The 27889-nt window shown below is 41.4% G+C and overlaps 2 protein-coding genes across 2 annotated transcripts in view; one reads left to right on the top strand and one right to left on the bottom strand.

Moving 5' to 3' along the window:
• RASA3 (RAS p21 protein activator 3) overlaps window positions 1-27889 on the bottom strand; it is a 176886-nt gene that overhangs the window by 147335 nt on the left and 1662 nt on the right. The gene's annotated exons all lie outside the window — the stretch shown is intronic.
• Window positions 137-14407, top strand: CFAP97D2 (CFAP97 domain containing 2). Its single transcript, XM_090128348.1, is given in 5 exon segments — window positions 137-806; window positions 2798-2874; window positions 2876-2905; window positions 4753-4945; window positions 8555-14407. Coding segments are annotated over 5 exon segments (570 nt in total). The 5' UTR covers window positions 137-674; the 3' UTR covers window positions 8693-14407.

Genomic DNA, 27889 nt, shown 5'->3' with positions numbered 1-27889 from the left:
TAGTGTTGCTTGGTTCTTTCTGGCAGCATCCTGAATTTGCATCCCTCTGGAAAACCTGGCACAGCTCAGGAAACCTGGGGCTTTCTTAAACTAGTTAAAAGGCTGAGAGGTCTGGGGCTGTTCAGGCTGGGGAAGAGAAAGCTATCAATGCATATAAATATCTAAAGGGCAGGTGTCAAGTGGATGGGGCCGGGCTCTTTTCAGCAGCGCCCAGCAACAGGACAAGGGGCAACAGGCACCAACTGGAACACAGGAAGTTCCATACAAACACAAGGAAAAAAACCTTTCCTTTGAGGGTGACAGAGCACCAGAACAGGCTGCCTTCTCTGAAAATACTCAAGACCCACCTGGACTTTCCAGTGGGAAACCTACTGCAGGGAACCTGCTTTAACAGGGGGTTGGACTGGCTGATCTCCAGAAGTCCCTTCCAACTCCTATAACTTTGTGATTCTGTAATTGAAAACTGCCTGCCTTTTCTTAGAGTCTCCTTTATCACCACCACTGTAACCTGACTGCACCAGCAGACTTGGAATAGCTGTCTTTAACATTTTCATCTCCCACTACTCTTCTTCTGAGCAAGTCTGGCTTTGCTGATACAATGAATCATATGTTTAGTAGGGTTATTGCTGGCTAGCAAAACAGAACATGACAATTAAAAGATTTCCTGTAATGATATGCAAGGGTATTTCCAACAAAAACGGATAAACATTCCTTTTCTGTTGCAGATCCAGGCAGCAAAACCCTTAGTGGACACAAGTGCCTGTGCAACATACAGCCACCTTTATTTGAAACTGGGGAACCTGAAAGTGTTTATCAGGTGTTTACCTTCATTATCTCCTCTCAAGAAAAACAAAGAGACTACCAGATGGCCAGAAATTTCATTATTTTCCACCTGCCAGTGACTGCTGTGACAGAACTATCAGGAGCCACGGGTAGCACACCGTCAGCTATCCATTATTTTACTTTTTTGATCACCGATTTAATCAAACTGCTTCAGACTGACAAGCAATAAAGCATTCAAGTATCCTTTTAAAAGGTACTTCTGTACAATCATGGAAAAAAATGACACTTTTTTTCATGTAACAGGAATAACACAATCATCAAGATGCACATGGAGCAATGAGCTAAATAATAGGATGTTAACAGATTCAATGCACAAGAAATAACAATGGGTAGCCTTGACTGGCAGTTATCCTTCAAAATCTTACTGCTCCCAAGAGGTAAATTTTTATTAAAAGATGAGAGTGGAAAATCAGTTGTTACCTGATTAACTGCTCACAAAAAGGAAACAACAACAATTTTTTAAAAATAGTTAAAAAAAAGAAAGCACAATAAAAAATATGAGCAGCTAAACCCTTTTAAAGACTCAATTCATAACACGGTGCCCCGCAGGCAGTGGGAGCATTGCCCATATAAGGACTTCAGAATTAATTTCCTTAAAATTGTTTATCATCGTACCCATGTGACATAATAATCCCCAGGCACTCTAAAATCATTTCACTATCAAAACAATTCATTTCTTCCCCATGCATAAAATCATACGCTATATTAGGATGTGGATTCAATTGCCGTTGTTGCGTTTTTCTATTACTGTAAAAATAGCACCGATAAAATTCCTCTGAAAATGGAAAACTGCTACATGTTAACATGGAAATGGCAAACCCCCTACATGTTAACAAAACTAAACCAAACCAAACGGGAACTTGCTACTGTTCAGCTAGTTCCTTTGGACTACAGGTCCCATTACCTGGAAGTGAGACTACACACCTCATCTCCTTCTCATCCTCCTTCTTATCAGTGTGCTCCAGAAAGAAAGAAATCACCTCCAAAGGCTCTTCTTTACAGTCATTCTCCCCAGGTTAATTCAGAGTCTGAAGGGATTACTTAAAGCACCAGTATTTAAGTACACTTGTATTACAGTGTGGCCAGTATCTGACCTGCTTTGGTTACAAACCCTAGCAAACATGGCAGGTGCAGTAAATGCCCTTCAGTAACTTCCAACTCCCACTTTTGACCCTATTTTAGGCTATATTATGGCTATTTTACCCATTATAGTTAATTACAGGAATAATTGAGATTATTAACAGTGTCCATTTTAAAACTAAAGTGAAAAAGGCTAATCAAGGAAATCCTTCTAATGATGAACAGAACTAGCTTGTACCGCCTCATACATCTCTTTCCATTTGTTCCTAACACCCAGTGGTTGATTCTCTTCCTACATTAGCTTGCAGCTCCTCCATGACAAAAACGGGCTGCAACTGGGCCAGATCCAAACCTCACTTAAGTCAATGGAAAAATTACAATTTGATCCTAAGCTCACCCAAGCTGACAGAAGGACTCTCATTGACTTCAGAGGAGCCTGGATAAGTCCTATCACTTGTCTGTACAGTGTTCATCACAATCCTACATTTTGATGAGAGTCTATGAATGCTGCCATAGGCACAAAGAAGAATGATGAATTTAGAATATACTTTGACAAATATTTACAGAAATTCTGCTTATACTTATGAAATGCATTTGCTGTGACTACAGGGAGGTGGTTTAGGGTCAATTTCACTGCACTGCAAAATGTTTGCTCTCAGTGGGTCACCAGTGCAGTGGTGAAAGAAAGGTTCTCTTAACGCTAACACAGAGCTTGATCTGTCTGTCACACTCTGTGTAAAGATGATGGGGTGAACACCGTTAGGTACACACAATACATCACTGCTGCCTACTGTGGTCTTGTAAAAACAGAAGTATTTCTGTATTCCTATTCAACTTTCTGTGTTCAACTTGCTGTATTCAACTATTCACATAGTTGAAGAAAGATCAACTGTCAGTCATCAGAAGAGACAACTGCTCGCTGCTGGAGGTGTCCTGCATCATGAGGACAAAAGGACAACAGAAATGACTATGAGGCAAAACAGTAACATCAGCAGCACTATTTCTATCTAATAATCAAGTTACCTTCCCAGTGACAAGTGTAGATAAGACAACCTACCTTGTGAGGACACATTTTAAAAGGCAGCCTTAGGTATAATCAGCAATTCAGCAAGCCATTTGCTTGCCCTGTCACACAAAATCCAATGCCTTTAAATTAGTTGCTCATTTAACAAGTAAGGGAGTGCAGAAAAAAAAAAAAAAAAAAGAGAGAGAGAAAAGAAAAAGAAAAGAGAGAAAAAAAAAAGAAAGAGAACATCGCCCTACTTTCAGAGAAATAAATGAAGGAAACCTATTATGTATCACAAAGCTGTTGTTACTGCTAAGTGAGTCATTGCTGCTGACTTTGCCAGTTGTTCCAACAGACACGACTGGAAAGACAGAGGTCCAATGCTTGCAGATGAAATGAAATTAAAAATAATTAAAAAAATAGGAGTAGGAAGCTTACAGAAATCAGGGTATAATTTACTCCTCAAAGGAGACTAAGCAAAGTATCCCTTGAAGATTTATCACTAGAGAGAAGCACCTCACAGACTTTTGATGCAGGAGGAAATTCACATCACTAGAAGCATTCAGTAAGGGGACAGGCTTCTGAAGTGAAGGTAAAACCCAGGTTGTACAACAGAGTATAGTTTATATAGCTTAGGTTGTAGTTGTTATCTATGGTGATTCGGTTACAGACTACTTCATCACTGACTGCTCATCAGGCCCTAAAGTGTTTCCAGACAGCAAAATGCAGCTCAGGTGCCACTGACTCAGATACAACTCACTGCAATACATGCTCAAGAACATCCTGGCATTTGAACAGCTCCTTGGAAAGACAGGAATGATCTGAGATAGAGTTTGTCATGTCCATATCATGTAAATCCACATCATGTCTTGGACATTACACACTTGTCACTAGTGACTAATACCCAGATCAGCATAGGCATCAACAAGCATCAGTAAAATATGCTGCTGAAGGTATGATTCCATAAGTTATGGAAGAAGAGCATCCTCCTTCTTTCCAGTCCCTCTCTCCTTTCCTAATTCAAGTGGCAAACTTACACTGGATCAATTCTGGTTTATATCAAATCTCTCCGCAACCTAACAAAACCTGAGAAAGCAGCACAAAACTACCAGACAAAAACAAACAACCCTAGTTAGCTCTTCTGTCACTTTCCACAAAGGTTCTGATGAATTCCAGGGATAGAGAAGACCACAAAGCTGGCAGTGATGAGGAAAGGAGCAGGGAGATAAAGGGAAAGAGCACGTCCTTCCTTATCTGGTGGCAGGAAAGTGCTATGAGATCAGCTTAGCTGCCTGGGAAATTTCAGTGTAAGTCACAGAAGGATGAGGACTCTGAGGAGTTTGTGGTAATATGCTTATCTCGATTATCTTTGTATTTCCCATCTCAGTTCATCAGGTTTGTAAACAAAATAAAGGCATAAACCAAAGCAGATTACTGAGCAACTCAGACACCAGTCATGTCCTCACCTACATTACAGCAATAAAGTAATTTCCAGGCTGGAGGGCAGGCACTAATTCAAGATAAAAGATTAAACCCACAGTTTTTCCTCTTGTAAAATGTACCAAATTTCTTCTCTGTTTGGAAGACCATGAACAAAACCTGTCCTTTTAAGGACGACAAAAGGATTGGGTCGTAAATGTTGGTTAATGCAGATCACAGAGGAGAAAGTCCCAGTATAACTTACAATAGGAGAAGAATAAAAGCTTAGGCAAATGTTCCTATGACAGAGGATTGACAGATGTTTCATATTCTGGCTTCCTAGGCGTGGGAACATGAGTAACTGTTGAGAAGTTTGATTCCGTTTATGTGTTTTTCCCCTCTAGTTTAAACAGAGACAAATGAAAGCAGGAGCTGCAAAGAGTGAACCTAGAGAACTGTGCCATACTGGATAGAGTTACAAACTCTAAGCTGCAGTATCGAGTTCAGAGATGGCATGAGGATTGGCAACGGGCTGAAAAATACATGGCCAACGTTGTAAGATATCTTTGTGGGCGGTGTAAATCACAGAGCCAAAAGGTAATCCTGAGCTTCTGTTTTTCCTTCCCGTTTATTTCTGGATGGGAAGTGCACACAGAGCATTTTGCTGTGCTTTTGGCTTTATATATAGTCTCTTTCAAAATGTTCAGCAGACAAAAACATAACGGAATGGGCTCACAACTGGCTGAAGGTTGGGCTCAGAGGGTCTCACTGCTGGCTGATGTTGCAGAAAATGGGGTCACATTAGGCTGGTGGCCACTCACTAGCAGGGTTTCACAGGGCTCCATTTTAGGGCCAGTTCTCTTTTATGGTCTCATCTATGAGTTGGAGACAGGTGTACTGATTCTGTGGACAACATTATCCTCAAGAGAGTCAAAGGCTCCTCCCATCTTAGAGAGGCCTTGCAGAAAGAGCTAGACAAATTAGAAGGCTTGGAAATCACCAACTGTATGAAATTTAACAAGAGCAATGCAGCCTTCTGCACCTGGGATAGGGCAACCCTGGATCTGTGTACAGACTGGGGGATGAGAGGCTGGAGACCAGCTCCGTGGAAAAGGATCTGGGGGTTCTGGATGACAGCAAGTTGAATGTGAGCCAGCAGCGTGCTGCAGCTCCTCACAGGGAGCGGAGGGGCAGCGCTGAGCTCTGCTCTGTGTGACAGAGACAGGGCCCGAGGGAACGGCATGGAGCTGTCAGGGGAGGGCAGCTGGGGGTTAGGGAAAGGGCTGCACCACAGGGCAGTGGGCATGGAACGGGATGCCCAGGGCTGTGGGCACAGCCCCAAGTGCCAGAGTTGAAGGAGCGTTCAGACACTGCTCCCAGACACAGAGTTTGGATTTTAGGTGGTACTGTGTAGAGCTGGAGGTTGGACTGAATAATCCTGAGAGGCCTCTTCCAACTCAAGTGATTCTATGATACCGTGAATCCGTGAGTGCTTTTCAGACCTCATTTAGTTTTAGATTTTAAATGCTGTACTTTCTACAGTCAGACTATCTCCCACAGAAAAAGACAGCTCTTAGAAACAGAAAATATTTAACTCATTTGTTAAATGGGTTAAATATAAAATATTTAATTCAGTAAAGCAGTGACTTAACAATTCCCTGAGAGAAACAACCAAACACTGCAGCAATGTCTATGGTGACCAAATGGAATTTGCGCTAAGTAATCCACTTCTTACTTTCATTACTAATGGAAATAAGTCTAAAAAGAACAACCACCACCAACACAAAACTGCTATACGTGGTATTAGCAGGCTTTCCTGGAAATAGAAAATTGATGGTCTTTAACTTTCCGTGACCAAACTTTCTGGCTTTGAACCTGCTGACTCCCAGACTCCCAGATTTCCTTGAAAACCAGAGGGAAGCAGAGGTGGGCAGCACTGCCCACCAGGCAGGGAGCTGAAATCACCCCTCTGCCTTTACTCACCCTCTGCATCACCCAGTGCTGCTGGGCCTCCAGGTGGTATGTGCTGATCTGTGAGGTACGTCCTCTGTCATGGGAGTATGACTCAGTCTACATGGGTGTGGTTCAGACCCCATACATCCTACATTACCCTTTACCACTAGCCTGAGGACACTGAATTAAATCTTCCTCAAGCCTTCTAAACATATGTAAATAGATTTTTTTAAAGATGCAGCTCATCCAAATCTACCTGAGGCTTCCTGAGGACAGTAAATGGTATTTCTTTTATCCCAGGACTATCCTTTTGCCATAGGACTTGGTCCCAACTCGAGTTCCTAATGATTTTCTCAGGAGAGGCAAGGCACATGAAGCAATAAAAAATGTTTGGCATTGCAAACAAGACACAGAACTTCTCACCAACTTTATTCTGAGAGCGTTCTTGAATGCAGCTATATCTCTTTTACTAACACTTCCCAAAATTATTCAGTATGAGGCAGAAAGCAAGTATAGGAGCCTTCAACCCAAACAGGTAAGACTTGACAAAGAAGAAACTATAAGAGAGACTTCTATTATAGCAAATAATAAGCAGTTTTAATTACTATGGAGGTATCATTACAAACTGAAGAATTATACTAAAAATAGTTATGTTGTAAACCAGGTGCTCCATACTGAGAAAGTAAAATTATGGTAGTAAATTTTTTTCCAGGGATTTATATTTTGATTATATCTTCGTTTTGGCAGATTTTCAGAAATGCATAAATAAATTCTTATAGAGAAGTAAACATAACCTGCAACCTTCCCCACGTTGACTGTGCTCCATAATCAGTAGGTTCTAGAACATCTGTAAGAAGTTATCACCAATAAATCCTTTTACTACACTCCACTTCAGAAATGGCTGAGCTATTGTGAAGAGTCATAGAATAATTAAAGTTGGAAAAGACAACTAAGAATATCTAGTGCAACTGTCCACCTACCATCAATATTGCTCACTAAACCACATCCCTCAGTGCCACATCTGCATGGTTCTTGAACATCTCTAGGGATGGTAACTCCACCACCTCCCTGGGCAGCCTGTGCCAATGCATCACCACTCCTTCTGACAAGAAATTCTTCCTAATATCCAACCCGAAACTCCCCTGGCACAACCTCATATCCTGTCACTGTTACCTAGGAGAAGCAGCTAACCCCCTCCTTTCAGGACGCTGTACAGAGGAGGATGTCCACTGACCCTCCTCTTCTCCAGATTGAACATTCCCTCAGCCACTCCGCACAAGACTTGTGCCCCAGACCCCTCCCAGCTTCATTGCTCTTCTCTTGATATGCTCCAGGGTATTAATGTCTTTCTTGTAGCGTGAAGCCCAGAACTGAACACAGTACTTGAGGTACACCTCCTTGCTCCTGCTGGCAACACTATTTTTAATGAAAGCCCAGATGCCGTTGGCTTTCTTGCTCGCTTGGGCACACTGCTAGCTCATGTTTAGCTGAGTGTTTACTAACACCTTTGGATCATTTTCCTTCACACAGCTTCCAGCCACTCTGTCCCAAGCCAGTAGTGATACATGGAATTCTTGTGAAGAAATTGCAGGACCCAGCACTTTGTCTTGTTGAACTTCATCCCATTGGCCTCAGCCCAGCAACCCAACCTGAAACAGGCTCTGTAGAGCCTTCCTACCCTCAGGCAGATCAACACTTCCCCCCAGCTTGGTGTAATCTGCAGACTTACTGAGGGTGCACTCAGTCCCCTTGTTCCGGTCATCAATAAAAATATTAAACAGGATAGACCCCAATACCAACCTGTGGGAAACACCTCTCATGACCTGTTGCCAGCTGGATTTAACTCCATTCACCACCACCCTCTGTATCCAGCCCTCCAGCCAGTAAGAACATTTGAAGGCTGATGGAAATATCCAGCACAGATTTCTTCAGCTAAACAGAGAAATACAGTAAAGTTAGAGCTGAGCATAGGATCACTGGAAGTATTTGGCAAGATCTACAATGGTGCTACTGGGTGATTTCTTTTTGCTTTTATAGTTCACAAGTCCAGGGTCAATCATTAATAAACGACAAGTTATGCTGCTCCTCATCAACCATTCTTCTCTCTCTCTGTTACAATTTAAATACATAAATGTAATAAATACATTTTAAATAAACATAAAATTTAAAGTAAAACACAAAGGTTTATGAAATCAAGGTATTGTCATGTTCTTTATTTTACCTACATTTATACTGATTTTTCTTTTCTGGCAGAACAAACAATTTAAAAAGAAAATATCTAAACAGGACAGAAAAAGAGAAAAGTATCTGAAAGAATGAGGTGTGAGAAGTAATATGAGAGAAAAAGAATGGGATCATCCTGGTCTCCAGATTGGAGAAAAATGGATTTGATGGATGGACCACTAGCTGGATAAGGAAAGGAGAATAAGGAATTGGCTGGATGGTTGTACACAAAGAGTTGCAGTGAACAGCTCAGCGGCCAAGTGGAGACAGGTGATGAATGGCTTTCCTCAGGGATTGGTGCTGGGACTGGTGTTATTTTACATCTTTGTAGATTACATGGACAGTGAGACTAAGTGCACCCTCAGCAAGTTTGCAGACCACAACAAGCTGAGTGGTGCAGTCAACCTGCTAGAGGGAAGGGATGCTATCTAGAGGGATGTGGACAGGCTTGAGAGGTGGGACCATGCCAACTTCATGAAGTTCAGCAAGGCCAAGTGCAAGGTCCCACATGTAGGTCAGAGTAATTCCAAGCACAGATACAGCTTAGGCAGAGAATGGCTTGAGAGCAGCCCTGAAGAGAAGGATTTGGGGATGTAATTTGATGAAAGATTCAACATGAGCCAGCAATGTGTGCTTACAGCCCAGAAGGCCAACCACATCCTAGGTTGCATCAAGAGAAATGTGACCAGCAGGTGAAGGGAGGTGATTCTCCCCTTCTACTTACTCTTGTGACACTCCACCTGGGGTATTTCATCCAGTTCTGGGGCCCCCAGCACAAGGAGGACACGGAGCTGTTGGAATCCAGAAAAGGCCCATGAAAAGGATCAGAGCACTGGAGCACCATCCTTATGAGGACAGGATGAGAGAGCCGGGCTCTTCAGCCTGGAAAAGAGATGGCTCTGGGAAACCCCAAAGTGGCCTTCCGGTACCTGGAAGAGGCCTAAAGGAAAGGTCCCTTCCAACCCAAATCATTCTATGATTCTATGTCCACCACTGAAATGGAAAAGACCAACTAGAATAAGAGAGTTCCAGAAATAGCATTATTCCAGTTGTCTCCTGTGAAAATTTAGGAAGTAGCAAAGGGCTCTTACTCAAAGTCCCTCTTGGGTAACTATAGCATTTGGAAACGTTGCTGTCCTCAGCCTTCTGCTTTGACCTTATTCTGGAAGTCTCTCCCTTTCTGGTGTAGTTGATCACTAGAACAGGGGTTTATGAGTTGCTTTTGGGATTGCAAATCAACATACTTTGCATTAGCATTATTTGATTCCTTGGTCTTGTGAGAGTGGTAACCTTTCCTCTACACTGCTATTTGCAGCAAAAATTGTGAGAGGAATTCCAGCATGAGCTGGGCTGCCTGGGGGAAGCAGGTAGAAGGGGCCATACAGCTTAGAATACTATGGTTTTAAGTATTGTGTAGGAATGTAGATATTAAATGCACCATGTTTTCATTACAATGAAAAAAGCACAAAACAAGATGGTATAAAAGCCATTTCCTTTTATAATTACTAGCAAAGCTACTTTGCATTTACAAAAGATGACAACGAAGGAGCCTTACTGGGAAAAGGACCATCACTGAAGAACTGTAGCATTACTAATAAAGTAAGATTAGGGCTTTTTTTCTCCTTGTGATGGTTTTCATCTCAGTATGAAAAACTCCCCAGTGAAAACCCAGCTGGAAGATGATAAATACTTTAGAGTGAGGGCTTTGAAATGTCTTCAGAGGCTCAATGAGCCTCTTCCTACAAGGAACAGTGCTCAGTGGACCAACACCCTCCCAGCACAGCTACAGAGACCACTTCCTTCTTTACTCATGATTTTATGCAATTTTTGTGTCAGTCACGGTGATTGCATTCCCAAAGAGAAAATGCTAAAAATACAGAAGATTTGTTTCTAGCTTCCCTTTTAATGGGATTTAGCAGCTTGAAAGAAAGAGAAACAGAACCACGTGGCCCATAAGCTCTCTGCATGTTACAGTCTACCACTTTTAGACCATCACTGATTCAGTGCTCAGGGCACAGAAACTCACATTCTCAAATGCATATTAGTCACTTTTTTTTTTTTAACTCCTCAAAAGAAAATGTGTTTTAAAATCACAAAATGATCTCAGCATAGCAAAGCAAGGAAGCATCAGTTTTTTTCAGATGAAGTACCAAATGGAACAAAGCAGGAAGGAATAAATGCCAGCTCTTGCTTTAAGTAGGATTTCACCTGTAATCATTTTAGAGGCTGCCAACTTTTGGGACAGATATCCCAGCATAACTGTTTGCCTCCTGGAACTTGAGAATGCTTTCTAAGACATTTTCTCCTTTCTCATTTTAACTTCAGTTCAATTAACAATGTCCAAAGCACTAATGATGACCACCCATTTCCTGAAGCACAGAACCCCTGAAATACAAGACTGTTGCACTGAACCTATGACAGGAATAACAGCTATCACAGCCAGTGAATCTGCCATATAACAGCGAACTCCAGACCTCAGAAAATTTGCAGCTTCCTATGGCAGGATCACACTTTGAGAGAAAAACTTCATCTCACCTTAGTGCCTGGACCAAGAGGGAGAGAGGATCCCTGTTTGCCCAAAGCAACAGTAGGACACACTGTGACAACATATCAAGTATGCCCAGATTCTGAGCAGGTGGGGTGATCCTACATCCAGCTGGTTAGGGCTCATCTCAAGCTACCAGCCATGATGGGAGAGTGGCAGGGCAGGCAGGTTCATCTGTTGTGGTGCTCGCCTATTCCAGCAGTCACATCAGGCAAGCACAAGCCAGCTGTTCCATCCAACTGCAGTTTGTTTCTAAGAGAAGGGTCACGCACCCTTTAAGCAAGAGCCCACAAGGCAGTAATTTAGTGAATCAATGCTTCACTAGCAGAAGGAAGAGGCTGGCTTGGCTTCAGCGGAAAATACTTTTTTTCCTTCTTATGTCCTATGCCTTTAGGGCTACAGTCAAACTGCCACGAAGTCCCACGCTCTGAATGGTTCCAGGTTGAATCATCAGGGCATTCTGTGAGGGGCTGGCTCTCCTTTGCAAGTTATATGGATAGAAGCAAGCTAAATTCTTTAAAAGCTTCAAACTAGAGGATAATAAGTTTGTCTGCATGCAACTTGTAATTAAGCAGGTATGTTACTCTCTTCAAATCCCTGGCTTCAAAGTTGAAGCACTTTACTACTGAAACACTGGCATGATTATAAGCCAAATACTTAAAACAAAACAGAACTAAAGTCCCATTATTAAAAAAAAAAGGTGTTCAGTTACCAGAAATGTTAAGCTGGGTGTCAAATTATGCATCTGTTTTCACTACTGTAAATCCAGGCTAACAGCCACTATTGCAATTAATGTAGATATAAAAACCTTACAGTAAGAAGTCACATCAAAAGAAATTTAAACAAAATAGTTTTCCCTGTGTTAGTGAGCTGAACCAGTTCATTGAAGATGAATTTAAGATAAAGGCCACAGCTGATGCAAGGAAGGAGTAAAGCCACATATTCCTTCAGTAAAGTGGAAAATGGTTACTCACTGCCTGGCAGTATTTAACACTAAAATAGCTCTTCTAAGGGTCAGTAGAAACACATGGAGCACAGCAAAAACTGTCACCACTCAATAATCCCTACCAGTTACCATGGAAAACTATGACTATGGACACAATCAGAGCTTGTCCAAGTTAGGAATGAGTAATCTCATATTCACTACCACCACCCCTCTTTTATCTGGACAAACACCAAATGCAAGTATATTCATTATTATTTCTTTAAATTTATCACAATACAGACCAGGATATTACTTAAATATTCCTGAACTATTAATTTCTATCTATTCATTTGTGTTTTAAACACAGTTTTCATGATTTCTGGAGAAAAACATTCACCTGGATTTAAGGAAAAATAATGAACTGCAATCATATTGCTTGTGGTTTAAAAAAAAATTAATCAAGCTTTCAAAAACTGTTGTGATTGTATTATTGTATTAAAACTTGTGACACTGAAAACCAAATTGTTAATTCATTCAGTGGCTTCGTCGGTGTAGAACAGGTGGTGTTCATGTTTTCCAGTTTGCTCTCATGAAGCTAAGAAATCTTAATGCCCCAGAATTGGAAAGACAGAAGGAAGGAAACATCACCAATGTAGTAATAAAGCTGTACCGATAAGGATCTTTGTTCCTCCCCAACACAGATGTTCAACTCCCATGGCCAACCTTTCTGAAGTCAGCTTAATTACCCTATGTTATAAATGTGGCAGTTTGTTTAGTAGGGACACACTACACATGCACGTACCTGCACTAATACAGTTTAACTCGGATGTATTTAAAAACTTCAGCTGCAAAAAGGTAATGTAAAGAAAGCAGAAGAGTCATGCAGCAGCAGCCAGAGCTTTCTAGGACAGAGAACAGCATGGCAATTTGTTAAGACCTGCAGTTTATGCTGTTGATTTAGCCCTTCAGCATTAAAACGTGCTTATCCCTTCATGAAGCCTACCATAGAGGATGGAAATGTTATCTCTATCACATAAGAGGAACTCCAGCATAAGGGCTGTCATACTAATCTGAGGGTCAGGTCAGTTTACATTTCAGAACAAGCCAGCTCCAAGCAAGGAACTCTGCTATAAGAATTCAAATTCTACTCCTAACTATGAAACCAATTCAGCTGTCCCCAGACACTTCTGCAAATTCAGGTACATTTACTTAAATCTGCAGGCAGACATCCACAGAGTTCAAGGCCCACATTCACAAGTCAATGAGAGTTCGGTGCTCAGAATACATCTGTGGACGCCACTTCCTTGCCAAGAAGAGGTCCAGTTATTCTTTTGCTTTTCTGCAGATGAAAATCTAGAGTCTGAGCAAACATATGAACCACAATGTGGGGAAGCACTAGAGCGCACTGCGCTACAGGAAGACACTACGTAATTTGTCATCCTGGAGCATTGTTACAGCTCTCTAAATTACAAGCCAACTTCTACTGGGACTTTGCACATCGTATCTATAAAACCGTACTGCTTTTATTCCCACTGCAGCATTTTCCTTCCCACAAGCAGAGGAGGCCACTCTTGCAGAGCAAGGCTGAAAATGTTAATGGGGCAGCACACAGTCACATCCACAGATCAACATGCAGGAGCAGAGTAACGCTAGGTGCAGGTGATGCAGCACATGGTGACAGTGGCAGATTTCAGCCTCAGCCCCATAGTGCAGGGCAGAAGCAGAAATCTGGGGAAAGAACAGGCACGGGGAGAAAGAATGTTGCCAGGCTGGGAAGGAAGAAGCCTACAGGAAGGAAGATGGAGCTGCTGTAACTACTGTGCTACTGTGTCAGAGGCACAGGCAATGACAAAACCTCTATGCCTACTGTTGTTTCAGCCCTCATGCATCATTCTACCCACAGCAGCCAAAGAAAAGTTAAATGAGGAAGGAAAGCTGGGATGGAACGTCCTGGTCACCTCCACATCCGGCATCATCCTCCGTTTCCTTACTAGCCAAATATAACTCAGATTTGTTTCACTGTGGTATTTTCTTTTGAATCAGCAGATTCTTTGTTGTTCAATTAAAACAAATTGTGCCGAATTGGTAAGAAAACACAGAAGCTCAAGAGGCAGGGTTACTGCCACTAGACATGTATGTAAAAGCAATGTGTTACAGTACTATCTCCTGGCAATTCACCTGTCTGAGAAAGGGGGAATATTACAAACTTTACAAACTAGTAATCATTTTTAATAAATGTGTCTATATAAATAATGTTGACATTTTTCCTCAATTTACAGAAGTCTGAGATTTACATGAGTTGGTAAAGGAAAGAAAATCTTCACTTTCTTCAGTAAAAACAGAGATGGAGCCCATGCAGTTAATCACAGCTACTTTTCTGTAGTGTTTTCTTGTAACTTTTGAGCCCTTTAAGAATCTGATGAAAAAGAATCGCAACACAGAAAGATGAGAAAGATTTTTGTTCTTTCCTATCTATTTCAGTGATGCCCATAACCTGCATCAAATTAATCTTTCATTCTGCATCAACCAGCAAATTTTGAGTTGCACTTCAATTTTAAACTCAGTTTTCTTCATGAATTAAATATGGCACCTAGTAATATAATCACTGCAGCAAGGCTGGAATTTTCGTTTCAATAATACATTGATTAAACTCTGCCCCCAAGAGTTTCAGTTTTCCATATGAGAAAGATTGCTTTGATTATCACATAACTGCATTATCTATGTATTAGGGTTTAAGCACAGAGGCATGATTTGGAAAGCATTTGGAATTGTGCCTGTCATATATAATCTATATACATATGCACAAATTAAAGGCCATTGAGCTGGATTCCCCGGTGCCTTTCTGGAGCTCAGCTGGCATAGTTGCACTGAAAATTGGTGTCATTATGAGGAGACAGACAATTGCTCCTGGCCCCCACCTCCCCCACCCTAGAGCTGTCCTTCGTGGCTCTGCTTGCTGCATCCTTTGTGTGCTGCCAGCTCTTTGTTGTGGGGGCTGTGGCCTTTGATTTGATCCCACTGCTGTGTCAGAAACAGAAACTGGGATTTGCTGAACAGCATGTTACTGATAATTACTTTAATTTCACATCTCCATCTCTGCCAGGATTCTCATGCACAGCAATGCTGGCTGGCTGCACAGCACAAGCTTCATTATCTTCTATATTCCTTACCATGAGGCTTAGCACAAACCAGAACACATACAAGAAGCTAACAGTGCAAAAAAACTGGGTCTTCACCACACATTGCTCCATTCCCAGGGACAACGGGAACTGAATTTGGGACCAGCTGCTGGGGACACATACATAGCAAACTGCATGCAGCTGTAGCTGGGACACACCTGTGAAAACCCAGTGTGAAAGGCAAGCAAAGAGGGTATAACCCTCAGGAAATACTGGTTACCCACTAGACAGAGTCTCTGCAGCTTTGCTAGCTTATATCTTTTGCAACAGTTTGATCCCCATGTTGCTAAACATGTTCATACAGTCTTGAAAGCAATCTTCTTACTTGAAATTAAAGTTCATATTAGTTCATCTTCACTGCTGTTTTAACCTGAGTTAGTGAACTTTGGCTAACTGATTTAAGATAAAGCTCAGACCTCTAATGGTGTTTTGCAGTACTCTTACAACCTATATTGCACTTCTGGAAGATATTAACAGCCAATAGTTAAAGTATTTTATTTCCACAGCTACGTTCTAGGCAAGACAAAGCATGATCAATAGATTAATGTAACAGCATGAGAAGATGCACAAGCTGGCAGATAGAAGCAGTCCAGACCATGTTAGTCTGTTCACTGTTAATGCAGATATACCTGAAGTCAGCTCCTGCCCCTCAGATTACATTGGAACATCAGCCAAAGCAAGCCTCACATCAACTGTGAGAAATAAAAAGTAGTATTTGCAAACCCATGGAGACATCAGCCAAAAAAAAATATAAAGCACAGATCATATTATAATGCCAGTAATGAAAACCTGCAAAAGTTTGTAAATCTTCAGATATGGGTTAAAAAAATTCATACAAAACTTTGCTGAACAAACAAAATTCCAGTAAATGAGTGCTGGCAAATAGAGCCAGCCTAGGCTTGAACCAAGACTGATGTAAGTACATTAGGGATCTGAGCTGAATGCTTTCTGCAACTCATTTCAGACTTTGATTTTGTGAGCTGTAGGCAAGAGCCTATTTCCTCTGTGTTGAGTGCAGCTAGTAACAGCTGTAAAATGGTGCTGGCTGCCTGACAGGGCACAACACTTTCATCCTCTGACCTTTCTGAGAAAAGGACTAAGGCTGGCATAGGTGCACACTTGCACATTTTTTCCATTGTATAACATCTTATCCTGATGCAACTAATTATTACACTGTGAATACGACTTCATGTTCATCATTTCTCAGAATGATACATATCTTCTCCAACTGAGTTTGTAAATATATAACCTTTTAAAAAATCCTGCTTGTAATTAGATCTTCCAAGAAGTTTTACTTGGCATGCTGTTACCTCCAATATTAGAATTAGATGCATTTGGTCTGCACATCCTGTGCAACAAACATTCTCACCACAACATACTTGGCTTACACGACAAACCATATGGAAGTTAAAGGAAAAAGCAATCTGGAAGTTTAAAATCAGGTGCTCAAATAAAATACACTGTTTCAAAGCATCCTGTGCTGTCAGACCGAAAGCAAAACATCAAACTAGCTTTTGTCGGCTGGCTAAATATGGTTCTGCATCTTACTTAGATAATCAAATTCAAATCAAAATGTTTGCTTCTATTTTCAAAACAGTGCTTATCTGACCACACTCTTAACCACAAGAAGCTGAAGCCACGAGAATCGAAGGGCAGGGAATCACATTAAAGCGGGCAAAGTTGACTTTACTATCTCTTCCAGTAGAGAACTCCCCTTGAGTTCAAGGATCAAGGCCTTGGAGGGGAAGAGGCAGTTGCAGGGGACCTGGGACCTTCATGTTCCTTCACTTCTTTTCTGCACACTCTAGGAGCTAGGTTACCATCTGGCATGGGCTTGCAGCAGCTGCGCAAAAGAAACTTGAGCAAACATATGGGGACAGGTGTGACTAACAGTTAGAGGGAGAAGTACTGCATTTCAACAGCAGTACAAAACAAAAAGCTCATAGGGAATCCACACTCTGAGCATGTCATGTGGAAGAATGAAGCTGAAAGGTGGGACCTCTTCGATCTTTGTGGTTGGGAGGAGGCTTCAGCCACTTCATTGCTCCCAGGCACACTTTGCATTACACCTTTAAAATAAAGCTTTTGCCCTTAAATCATGCACTTACTGGTCGACATAAATATGATAAACAGTAAAAAGCTTTGGATTTTTCTTGATTACTTCAATTCACTAAACTCCCTGTCAGCTTCCTGTCCTCTCAAAGAAGCATTCTGTTTAACTTGAAATATAACTTGCTCATTTATGCAAATGGAGAAATAAATTTATTTGCAAAGAATACAATAAACAGCTTACAATTCTGGAAACACATTTGAGTACCCTTAGAGGGACTGGGAAGTTACTAAGTATAGCCATAATATCTACAGAGGTGACTGAGATCACTGCTGAATGCCATGAGTCTCCTGTAATACATATTGAGCAAATCTCATAAATAGAAAAGGAAATGACAGTTTTCTCTTTACACAACAGAAATACATTCCTCCTAGATTCCAGATGAGGAACTTGTGTCCCAGGGAGGCGAAATGCCCGCTTCATTTGAAGCCTTGCTACTTGTGATTCACTTGTTCAGAATGACCCCATTAATTTGATTGTGGCCAACGTGTGAAGCTCTAGGAAGTGGTTTTCAAATCCACAGTTTCTGCAAGATGAAACAATTCAATGTAGCTGAGTTCACAAGAACGAAAAGCCTGAATATCAGAATGAGCTCATTCAGAAGACTGCACAGGGCTGCTTAGGTTGTAGAGACTGGGACAAAAAGTTGGAGAAAGCTGCCCCTTGCGCATGGTTTTGTTTGGGAAGGCCCACCATATCTGTTCCTTCTACCTCCCACCCCACTGCTGTTGTGGTTAACCTAGCATGACCACACACATGCAGTGACCTTGAGATACCTCAAGCCTAAGTCCTTTCCTGTCATCTGCTTCCATGCAAGAAGAGTGAAAAATAACAGAGCATCATGCAGAATCTGGCTCTGTGGCAACAGGAGTTTTCCTTCTCCAGAGGAATTCCCTTCTGGCTATTTGCAAGCACAAAACAGTCCCTGCATCTGCTGAAAAAAATTAAATCTGGTGATTTTGAGAGAAAGCTGGTTATGAGAGACAGAACCTGGGATCTCTCTGCACGTCCCTCCTCAGATGCCTCAAAGGCCCTGCCTCCAGATGTAACCTACTGTTCTTTAGTATGAGAGTGCTGAGGTGTCAGCTTAACCTTTAAGTTCTTTACAGAGAGTGGTGAGGTGCTGGAACAGGCTGCCCAGAGAGGTTGTGGATGCCCCGTCCCTGGAGGTGTTTAAGGCCAGGTTGGATGGGGCCCTGGGCAGCCTGGTCTAGTATTAAATGGGGAGGTTGGTGGCCCTGCATGTGGCAGGGGGATGGGAGATTCATGCGCCTTGAGGTCCCTTCCAACCCTAGCCATTCTGTGATACTAGATCTGCAAGATCTCCAAGCAGGTTTTAAGCAAGGTCAAGACAGAAATGAAGATCTGTATGCATCACAAGAGTGAAGTCCAATCAATTTAACAGGTGAAGGCTTTGCCAGAACCGTTGGGCAGGAGAACACATGTTGAAAGTGAGTCACTTAGCAAAGATCATAAAGCATACAACAGGAGCACACAAGGCTGGTGTACTATGCTTCCAAAGAAGTGCATTATTCTAAAAGCTGAAACAACCAAGTCCATAGTTAGAAAAAAAGCAACTCTTAAGACTTGTGCCAAACCAACAGAAATGCCACCTATATTCTTAATACCAACATCCAAATAACCGATCACATTTCATCACGAAGAAACATGTTGCCATTGCCTGAGGCAAGTGCAGGATCTACTAACGAACCAAATAGGAATAAATGAGATACGAAGCCTGAACTCGACAAACAACATTCCAGTTCCTGCCTTATTATTTTGGTGAGATGTGTTCTAAGAAGGCACATTCTTCAATGGAACTTGTTACTTTTTGTAAAATGTATCTAACTGTAGTATAGTGCAATCCAAAACATAGGCAGGTACCCATACTCATGCACATGTCCTTGCAAGCACTGGCAGCCATGGTACTTTGAGAAATACCACTAGCAGAAATGAAATGAAGCAGTTTCAAGTGCATGTTAACATAAAGCTCACAAGTCTTGCTTTGAAAGAATAAACCACAGAACTTACTCTTAGCCCAGAACCATGTTTTACATTTCCACAGTCCCTGTTTTACATTCTGTGATCAATATGAGTAGTAAAGTATGCTCACATTTTCTTTACCAGCTCACAAACAGAACCAGATATAACAACTTATATTGCTCCTGCAGTAGAGGCAGCCAGCAATCATAGCTACTGATAATGTTATTCCTCTGCTTTCTATAAGCAGCAAAACAAATACCCTCAGCTTCTCAGAATGCAGTGAATTAAACTAAGGGATTACAGACCAGCAGCATTTCTAGGACTGTATTCATTACAGACACCTCTGTTGCCTCCAGAAGGTCCCTGAGCAACTCTTCCATCTCCTTCCTGCCTATGTTGAGAGCTCCCTGTTTTTCTTTCTCCTTGTCATATTTATTTCTCTAAGCAGTATTATCTCCTATCTGAAGATAATTTAATCACAGGGTTACCATGTAAAATTTCAAGAACAGATGAGTTAAGGATCCTATAAGCTGTCCATCAAAACCAGGTTTTTCCCTATAGACATCTGTGGAAATGCTTGGAGCAACAATTGTCTCTCATTTCCTGCCTACCTTATGACCAAACCACTGCAGTTCTACCCACTGATACCTAAAACATTCCCTAAAATATTTGCATTGATTGGGCATAGCTTTTAAATCTAATAAATCCAAGCTGAGATGGATAATATTAACTGTGGGACATCACAGCCACAACCAGCAAGTAAAACAGAAGCATCACAGTAAAGCCTTGCTGTAAACAGCACACCACAGCTTTGGCTTTCCTCATGAAGCAACCACATATTGCAGGCTCTGTGTAGCAGGGCTCCACTATTTCTCTGCTCATTTCTCTTTCGGTTTAAAGATCTCTCAAATCATAAAAGACTGTCAGCTATTCAACAGTTGCAAAATGACAGGAACACTTGAAACTTCTGATACCAGTGTTCATACATGGAGCTGCTGCTCCTTCATCCATGTGGAGCAGAAGAGAGGGGAATTACACCTCAACACAGCACTGTTCATCCCTCTCACCAGGTCTCCCCCCCTCCCTCCACTCAGCACACAAGCAAAAAGGACCCACGCAGGCAGAGACACTTTCTGGGATTGCAGCTCTCCCCTGCAGTACATCTTGATCACACAAGGTGATATTGCTGAGGAAAGACATATGACCCAAAGAGGTGTGCCCTCGCAGTGCAAGCCAGTGCCTGCAGCTTCCCACACTGCACAAGATGAAAATAATAAAGGATACAGAAAGCTTTTTAATTTCCCATGGTACTCAGGACAAACACTTGGGGCTGATGCAACTCCTATTTCTTGTTAGCATAAAAAAAATAGAGGTGATTATTTCCAAACCTAAAGTACTTGTGAAGAATTCATTAATCACTGTTAGAAAATGAAATGCCCAGGGAGCAGGGCTCTGCCTGCCTATGCTGAACAAGAGCTAAAGGTACCACTGCTGGGAGACCTCTTCAGTCCCTGCTGGCTGATGTCACTCTGTGACACTCCAGATCCTGTTTGGTTCCATGCACCCAGCAGGAGGCAGGGTCCTTTTGTTTCCTCACCCCAAGAGGACAAGAATTATTTGTACAGTCACTGGAAGCAGTGTCAAACAAGCAAACGGTAGATGGCAAATAGAAGTTATGCCCTTGTAAAGACAGCTCACAGATCAGAAGAGAGACATTGTCTTCCTAGCTCAGCCTTGCTTTCTGTTTGCTTATCTTCCTTCAGGTGAAACAAAATACATCCAGCTCTTGAGATTCTCAATATATCGATGTGAGGAACGCAGGTTCTGTTTGTAAATAAATCGCTCCGAGGCTCAATAAATGGCGTTTAACAGTGACCCCTAGCGTTGTTCGGCAGCACCTTTGCTTTCTGGTGGAGGATTATTGCAACTTATCAAAAATAAAAATAGTAATTAAAAAAAAAAACAACCCACCAGCAAAATCTTCCATTGGCACATAACACTGATATCTAAATGAGATCCAGATGACAGATTTGTTGATGACATTTTATTTGAACAAAGAGTCACTACACAATTTTTTTTTCCCCAGCCAGGCCTATTGCTACAAATGTGACCAATACATGATCTTACTATTCATATTTTTACATCACTTTATAGTGCAACACATCAGCTCTTTATGATGACAGCTTTTTAGGAAGACCAAAAAGGAAGAGTCTGAACTGTATCTAAAGGATGGAGCAGGAGAGTAAAAAGCAAGGGGAGAAGAATCTGGAAAGTAAGTAGAAGAGAAACTCCAGATCCTAGGCATAATGGCTGCATAAACAAACATACTTGCATAGCATAATGAAGCTTGACAACATCAGCTCTACAACATTTTTGTTATGAGAATAACCAGGCCTACAGGAAAGCTGGAGAGGAACATTTTATAAGGGTACGTAGCAACAGAATGAAGAGAAATGGCTTTAAACTGGAAGAGGCTATATTTAGACTAGATATTAGGAAGAAATTCTTTACTGAGTATGGTGAGACACTGGAACAGGTTGTCCAGAGATGCTGTGGATGCCCCCTCCCTGGAAGCATTCAAGGCCAGGCTGGATAGAGGTTTGAGCAACCTGGTCTAGAGGGAGGCATCATTGCCTATAGCAGGGGGTTGGAACTATGTGATCTTAAAGATCTTTTCTAACCCAAACCATTCTGTGATTCTATGATGACTCTATGGAACATTAAAGACAATAGGTACCGTTCTCCAAACACTACAATTGCCATTGCAAATCCAGATGAAATTATGTGTAGCTGTAACCTCATGTGAAGTATCTGGTTTGACTTGAACTTAATGAGGACTTCCATTAGCAAACCACAAATAAAGAAAGAATGAGCAAATAAAAACACAGCAAAAGTAGTGGCTAATTAAGAGCCTGAACTTGTAAAAGGTGCAGCACTGCAGTCAGCACTGACTCCAGGGCAAATGGAGGAAGACATGCTTCACAGGCACAGATGCTTAAATTTGTGTCAGCTTGAGTTCACTGAGCTGAGCTTGAACATACATTTTGTTATTCCATGCATTAAAAATATGTCATTCCTAATCTTACTAATCTTCATTTGAAAAGGATACAAGATTTTCAACGTTAAAAGCCTACTCAGTCCCTGCAAACTAGTTATTATTCTTCCCTCAGAAGCTCTCTGCAAGTTTTCTCATTACTGATGGTGCCATCAATCAGGTTCCCAAGTTTCCCTCTATGTTCCAAAGCTTAGTCAATAAGGATAAATAACACACTCTGTTATTCTTGGCTAAGAACGCTAAAGTTCATTCTTTCATTCCCATACAGATTTTTTTTTTTTAAAGACAGAGCTATTCTACTTGTATTTTCCTTTGACACTTACATCACAACTTGGATCAACAGAAAACTGAGTACTATTAAATGTGTTGTTTTTTTTTTTTTTTAACCACTGCCTAATAAATATCTTCAAATTTATTCAACTTACTGTGGAAAATAAGCTACAAATGTCATCCTCTTGAAAGATCAGGGGAGAGAGAGAACCCAATAATAGTTATGAGAAAGAAAAGTGTTTTAATGCCGTAGACAGCTACTCAAAACACCTCTTCATCTCCCCATGTCATTTGCCACTTAGACTGAGGATCAACTTGTAAGTCTTCAGCTTTTCCAAAGACAGCAGAAATTCTCTCTCTCTCTCACACACACAGGCGGTTGGAGACAAAAATTGCACAGTAATCGGAAATGACTTTAACACTAGAGGGCAGGAGAGCATCCTTTAAATCAAAGTCTCGCAGTTTCAAGAGTTGGCCTTCACCAGCTGAACTCCTTTGGTCTGGTAACAAAATAGAAATAATATTTTTGTTGTTATGGACTACTTACATCTAGTAAAAGTATCATGATTTCTACTCCTCTTTGCTAACGCAAGCAAAGCAATGCCAGTTGGAGCTGAATAAAATGAACAATGAAATCCCCTCTCACTAACAACATGCTGTTTTAAAACATATACTAGCACACCTCCAGTCACCTATGTAACTTATGTAATAGTTACTGGCAGATTTAGTTAATGTTTAGTTAGGCTTCTCCTGAAAAGAATTTTTTACATGATGTATATACAACAATCCATATATATGTAATACAATATCTTGTAACCAACTGCAGAGAGATCCTTATTTATCCTATTTACTGAACTTCCCTCCTCATGCAGAGGATCATCAGGTTCTCCTCTCACTACTGATCTCCTTGATACAGATGGTTGGGACTGACATGTATCAAGGACTGATAGCCTTTCCTGGCTCACAAGCATCTCTCTCTTCTGTACAGTAAGGATGTGATCTAACTCAGCCTCGGTGAGCAGTTGTGTCTTTGACAGAACATCAGAGTACTCATTTATTCATAAGATGCAGAGCCATGCCTATTTGTCACATCAGAGCATCTTTAAACCAGCAAATTGGAACTAAAGCAAAGAAGCAAGAAACAGTTTGGAACTTCAGGTTAATGTCTGCAGTAGTCAGTGCTGTCTTAACACAGGAGTCAGCAGAGCCCTGAGTGAATGAGCTACAGACTCAGCCATCTGACTGGAGAAAAAGCATGCTCAGTTCTCACTCTTACACACACACTGAGGGATGTCATAAGAAGAGGGGATTCACCTTGTGAGCACAACTCTGCCCAAATGCAAATGTGATTATGCAAAATGCCCAGTGCACCTGCCAGTCCAGTGATTGTGATGTCTCTAACATTTAGTTCCCACTGCTCGTGGGAACATTTTTTGGTTGTTTTTTTTTTTTTTTCTACTAAAAGTTTTCACTGAACACTGAAGTGCTTCTCTGACATACATGCTGATGTATGCAAGGGTCAGATAAGGACCATGCATTCATTAAAGCAGCTCTATGAGTAAAGAGATAACATTCAGAGGGTAATGATAATCACACCAATAAAGATGGGGACAGAAAAATGACTCCGAAGATGCCACAAAATTGCTTTTCAAGGAAGCCAATAGTTGAAGTAAATAAACTTACATTAGTCAATTGTGGCTGTTTTCTGTTTTGCGTGCATTTTACCTCAGTCAGTCATTGATTCACTTTCTTTGTGGAACTGAAAGATACAAACGGCAAGGTATAACATCTTCTTGTTAGCAGACTACATCTCTGAGACAGTGACCTGAAGCTGTTTTCTGTATACAATTGTTTCAAGTTTTGCATCTTCACAATAGATCAAAACCCTTACTTCTTTAAAAGAAATGCCAACAAACTGCATTTCATATTAGCTAACCAGAAAGAGTGTCACGGAATTTTTGTCCATGCTGCTGCTACCTGCAATAGTGAACAGTCCTCATCAAAGCCAAGAGAGATGAATATCAAGTGTGCATCTGCTCCAGCTGTACTCCCTGCAATACGGGTTCAATCTCATAGTCAAGAGATAAAGTTTTCATATTATTCACTATTTTAGCAAATCTAGACAGCAAATTTTCCAAAGTAATCAAGCAGACACAGTCCTGTAACACACAATTACATGCACGTTTCAAGTAAACAACATTTTTTTACTTAAACACTTCCATTCAGACACATGCCCCAAGCCTCAAAGTTCTTAAAATATCAGACCGTGCACATTGGTCACAGTTACATCACTCATGATTCACAAACATGGTCTGCTTCCTTCCTTCTCTCTTCATCCAGTTATCCAACTGTTTTTGTTCCTGTACATTTACTGTACTGAATAGTAAGTGCTACCGTTATGGCATACAAAACAGTTGTAGGGTCTTTGTTTGTTTGTTTCAGTGCTGTAGCTCTGTGTATAAAAACATACACAAAGGATTTTCAGTTCTGAGTAACAGAGTATTTAGAAGCAGTCACTATTCTGAAAAGATCAGGCTGCTGAGTTCCACTACAAGGAGAACTCCATACACCCTTCTTCTAACCAAGATACCTCCTGGCTTGCCTACAGACACTCCTTAAACACAGCCACCTAGGATCAGTACAGGGGCTACTGAGAACTCATTTAGCCTCCTGAACCAAGGCCAATAGCATGATCTAGACTAGTGGCAAAGGAAGCCAAAGCATTTCAGCTGCCTCCCAGCACACCCAGCTTGGCTCACCACCTCTACTTTTTCTGGATTTTACCTCAACTTTGGTAGCCCCTATGGAGCCATATTACATTGCATACTAGCCAACATAACCAATTCATATGCTTCTCAGAAGAAATCTGAAGGACACAGAATTCAAAAGAAAATCTAAATGAAGCAGAAATCATCTCTCAGGAACAAGCCTTACTGCTATGCCACAACTTCTACACATGGAGCCTATCTGTAGACAGTAGTAGAGCTTTGTAATAAACGTTGCCTTTTACAGTGCAAGTATTTCTCACAGGGGTAAAATTCAAATTGGACAGCTTTATATTTTATTACAAATAGCAAGAAGTGAAAGAAAACTCTTTTCTTTATTGACTTAAAACAAATTTCCCTGTAGACTTCCGAGCAAGGAAGATTAAACACCTGTATAATCAATGAATATAAACATGCTATAATTATGAAATAAACAAGAGAGTTTGGCTAAGCAAGTTATAATAACAAAAAGAGAATAGATAGAATGCTTACCCACATCCTGGGCTCACTCCAAAACTCCAGAGAAGGGATCTCCAGAGGAGATCCTTTCCCCCTGGTAGTCAGCTCTTAAATGGGTCTAAGAGAGGTGCAGCCAGGCTCCACCCCTTCCAGCAGCACAGGTGAATTGCCTTCACCTGTGCTCCCATGGCTGACTCATTGCTCGCCTCAGGTGATCAATCAGAGGTTCAGGCCATGATTCAGCAGTTCCCATACAGCATCCTTAAGCATCTCTGGCACCTCTGGTAACCATACTGGTTCATAAGAGCATGTGTGAAAGAGGACACTCTTCTAAAATTAAACTCTTGGAAAAAAATGAATCCAAATGTGATTTTGTTTGCTTCTGATACCAGCCACAGGACTGAATGGAATCACTCTGCACTCACCACTACCGCAACAAATCAAAACCTGCTGCAGAGAACAAATCTAAATACCAAAATTTTTTATTTTAGGAAAAAAAATATATCAGTAGGTTTACATCATTCAGATAGCCATAAACAGCAAGCAGCAGCAGGCCCAACAAAAGCTTATTTCCTAGGGACAGAATCATGCATCCCCACAAGTTATTTGTCAAGCCCTGGCTTCAAAACTAGGGCAGTAAAAGGTCATTCACATACACCAGAATCACACGGGATGGCTGGGATTAGCAGAGCCCTCTGGCTCCCTCTGGCCCAACTCCTTTCCAGCAGGGCTATCCAGAGCAGGGCCATAGCCAGGTGGCTTTGGGAGACCTCCAGGGAGGAGACTGCATTCTGTGCAGCCTGTGCCAGTGTGTGGTGGAGCAACTTCTCTCCCCCTTTAATTAGACTTCTTGGTGCTTGGTGCAATACAAGGATTGAACGTGGAGGATCAGTATGTAAAGGGACTCCTTGTGCCTGGCCCCTGCTTGCCCATGGGTTGGGAGGGGAAAAGGATTGGAACACCAAGGCATCTGCCTCCTGCTTCTCATCTCATTGCCTGGGAACAGTTGTGGAATCAATCATCTCTTGACAGCCTAGTACATCTGTACCCAGACTGTGACCCAAGGAAAGCAGTAGGAATCTGTGAGTCCAACAAGTTGTGAGGTTGATGCAACTTGTGGCAGATAGCAGAATACTTTGCCATCCAAAGGGGCTGGTAGGAAAAAGTACCTGTCAGAAGTCAATTACCTTGGACCCTATAAATAGCGATTCTAAGGGAGACCCTTTGAGCTCTCATGGATCACAATAGGCAGTGACCAGTATCTCCCTGAGGCTGGGATGCCTCCCGTGTGCTACCAAATCCTCAGGGCTCTCTATCAACAGTGGCCAGGACAAAGTTGTCTCACTTAAGTCAGCCTCAGTCATCACTCATTGAGGAACATGAATGTATTGTGAGTATTGTTCTGAACTCGACTAGAGAGAAATGCTAAGTATAGGCTAGCTTACTCTTCTTCCATCCACCTCCCGATTCATATATGTTATTTAATGATACATGCTTGTTTCACAAGCATGGATGCTGAGATATTTTATTGGATCCACATATCTCTGGTTATCTATGTGTGCTCCTGTGAGTATCTTTTTCACATCTGTACGTTGATTTAACAGGATATCCTGTTAGTAAGTTAATGCGAATCTTGTCATCCATCAAACTGTAATCAAGTCACTGTTGAATCGTTACGTATTTCAATAAATAACCTTATTAATCTCTAAATTAATTAATGATTAAGTGCCAACAAAATTCAATCCTTTGATCTATCTCATATTAATGAAAAAATCTTAGATCACTGCTAAACATAACTGGGTGAAATATGTTTGCCAATTCCTGTGACGACACAGAGCTCTGTCACCCACACAGCACAGAAGTGCTTCCTGATGTTCACATGGAAATTTTCCTCTTATCTACACAAAACATCTGAGTTGGAACTGTCTCTGAAACCATCCCAGAAAGACAATCTGCTGCTGGAGCATTTGTGAAACCTCTCTCACCACAACATAGTCCTCTATTCCAAAGCCCTAATATACCACCTCACTTCAGTTACAACGCCCAAGTCTGAAAAAAAGCTTATTTTTCCAAT

The sequence above is a fragment of the Phasianus colchicus genome, chromosome 1 (genome assembly GCF_987193195.1).
Source record: "Phasianus colchicus chromosome 1, bPhaCol1.hap1.1, whole genome shotgun sequence".
In the NCBI taxonomy this organism is placed as follows: Eukaryota; Metazoa; Chordata; class Aves; order Galliformes; family Phasianidae; genus Phasianus; species Phasianus colchicus.
The sequence above is the reverse complement of the archived record's forward strand: the minus strand, read 5'-3'. Positions and strand labels throughout refer to the sequence as shown.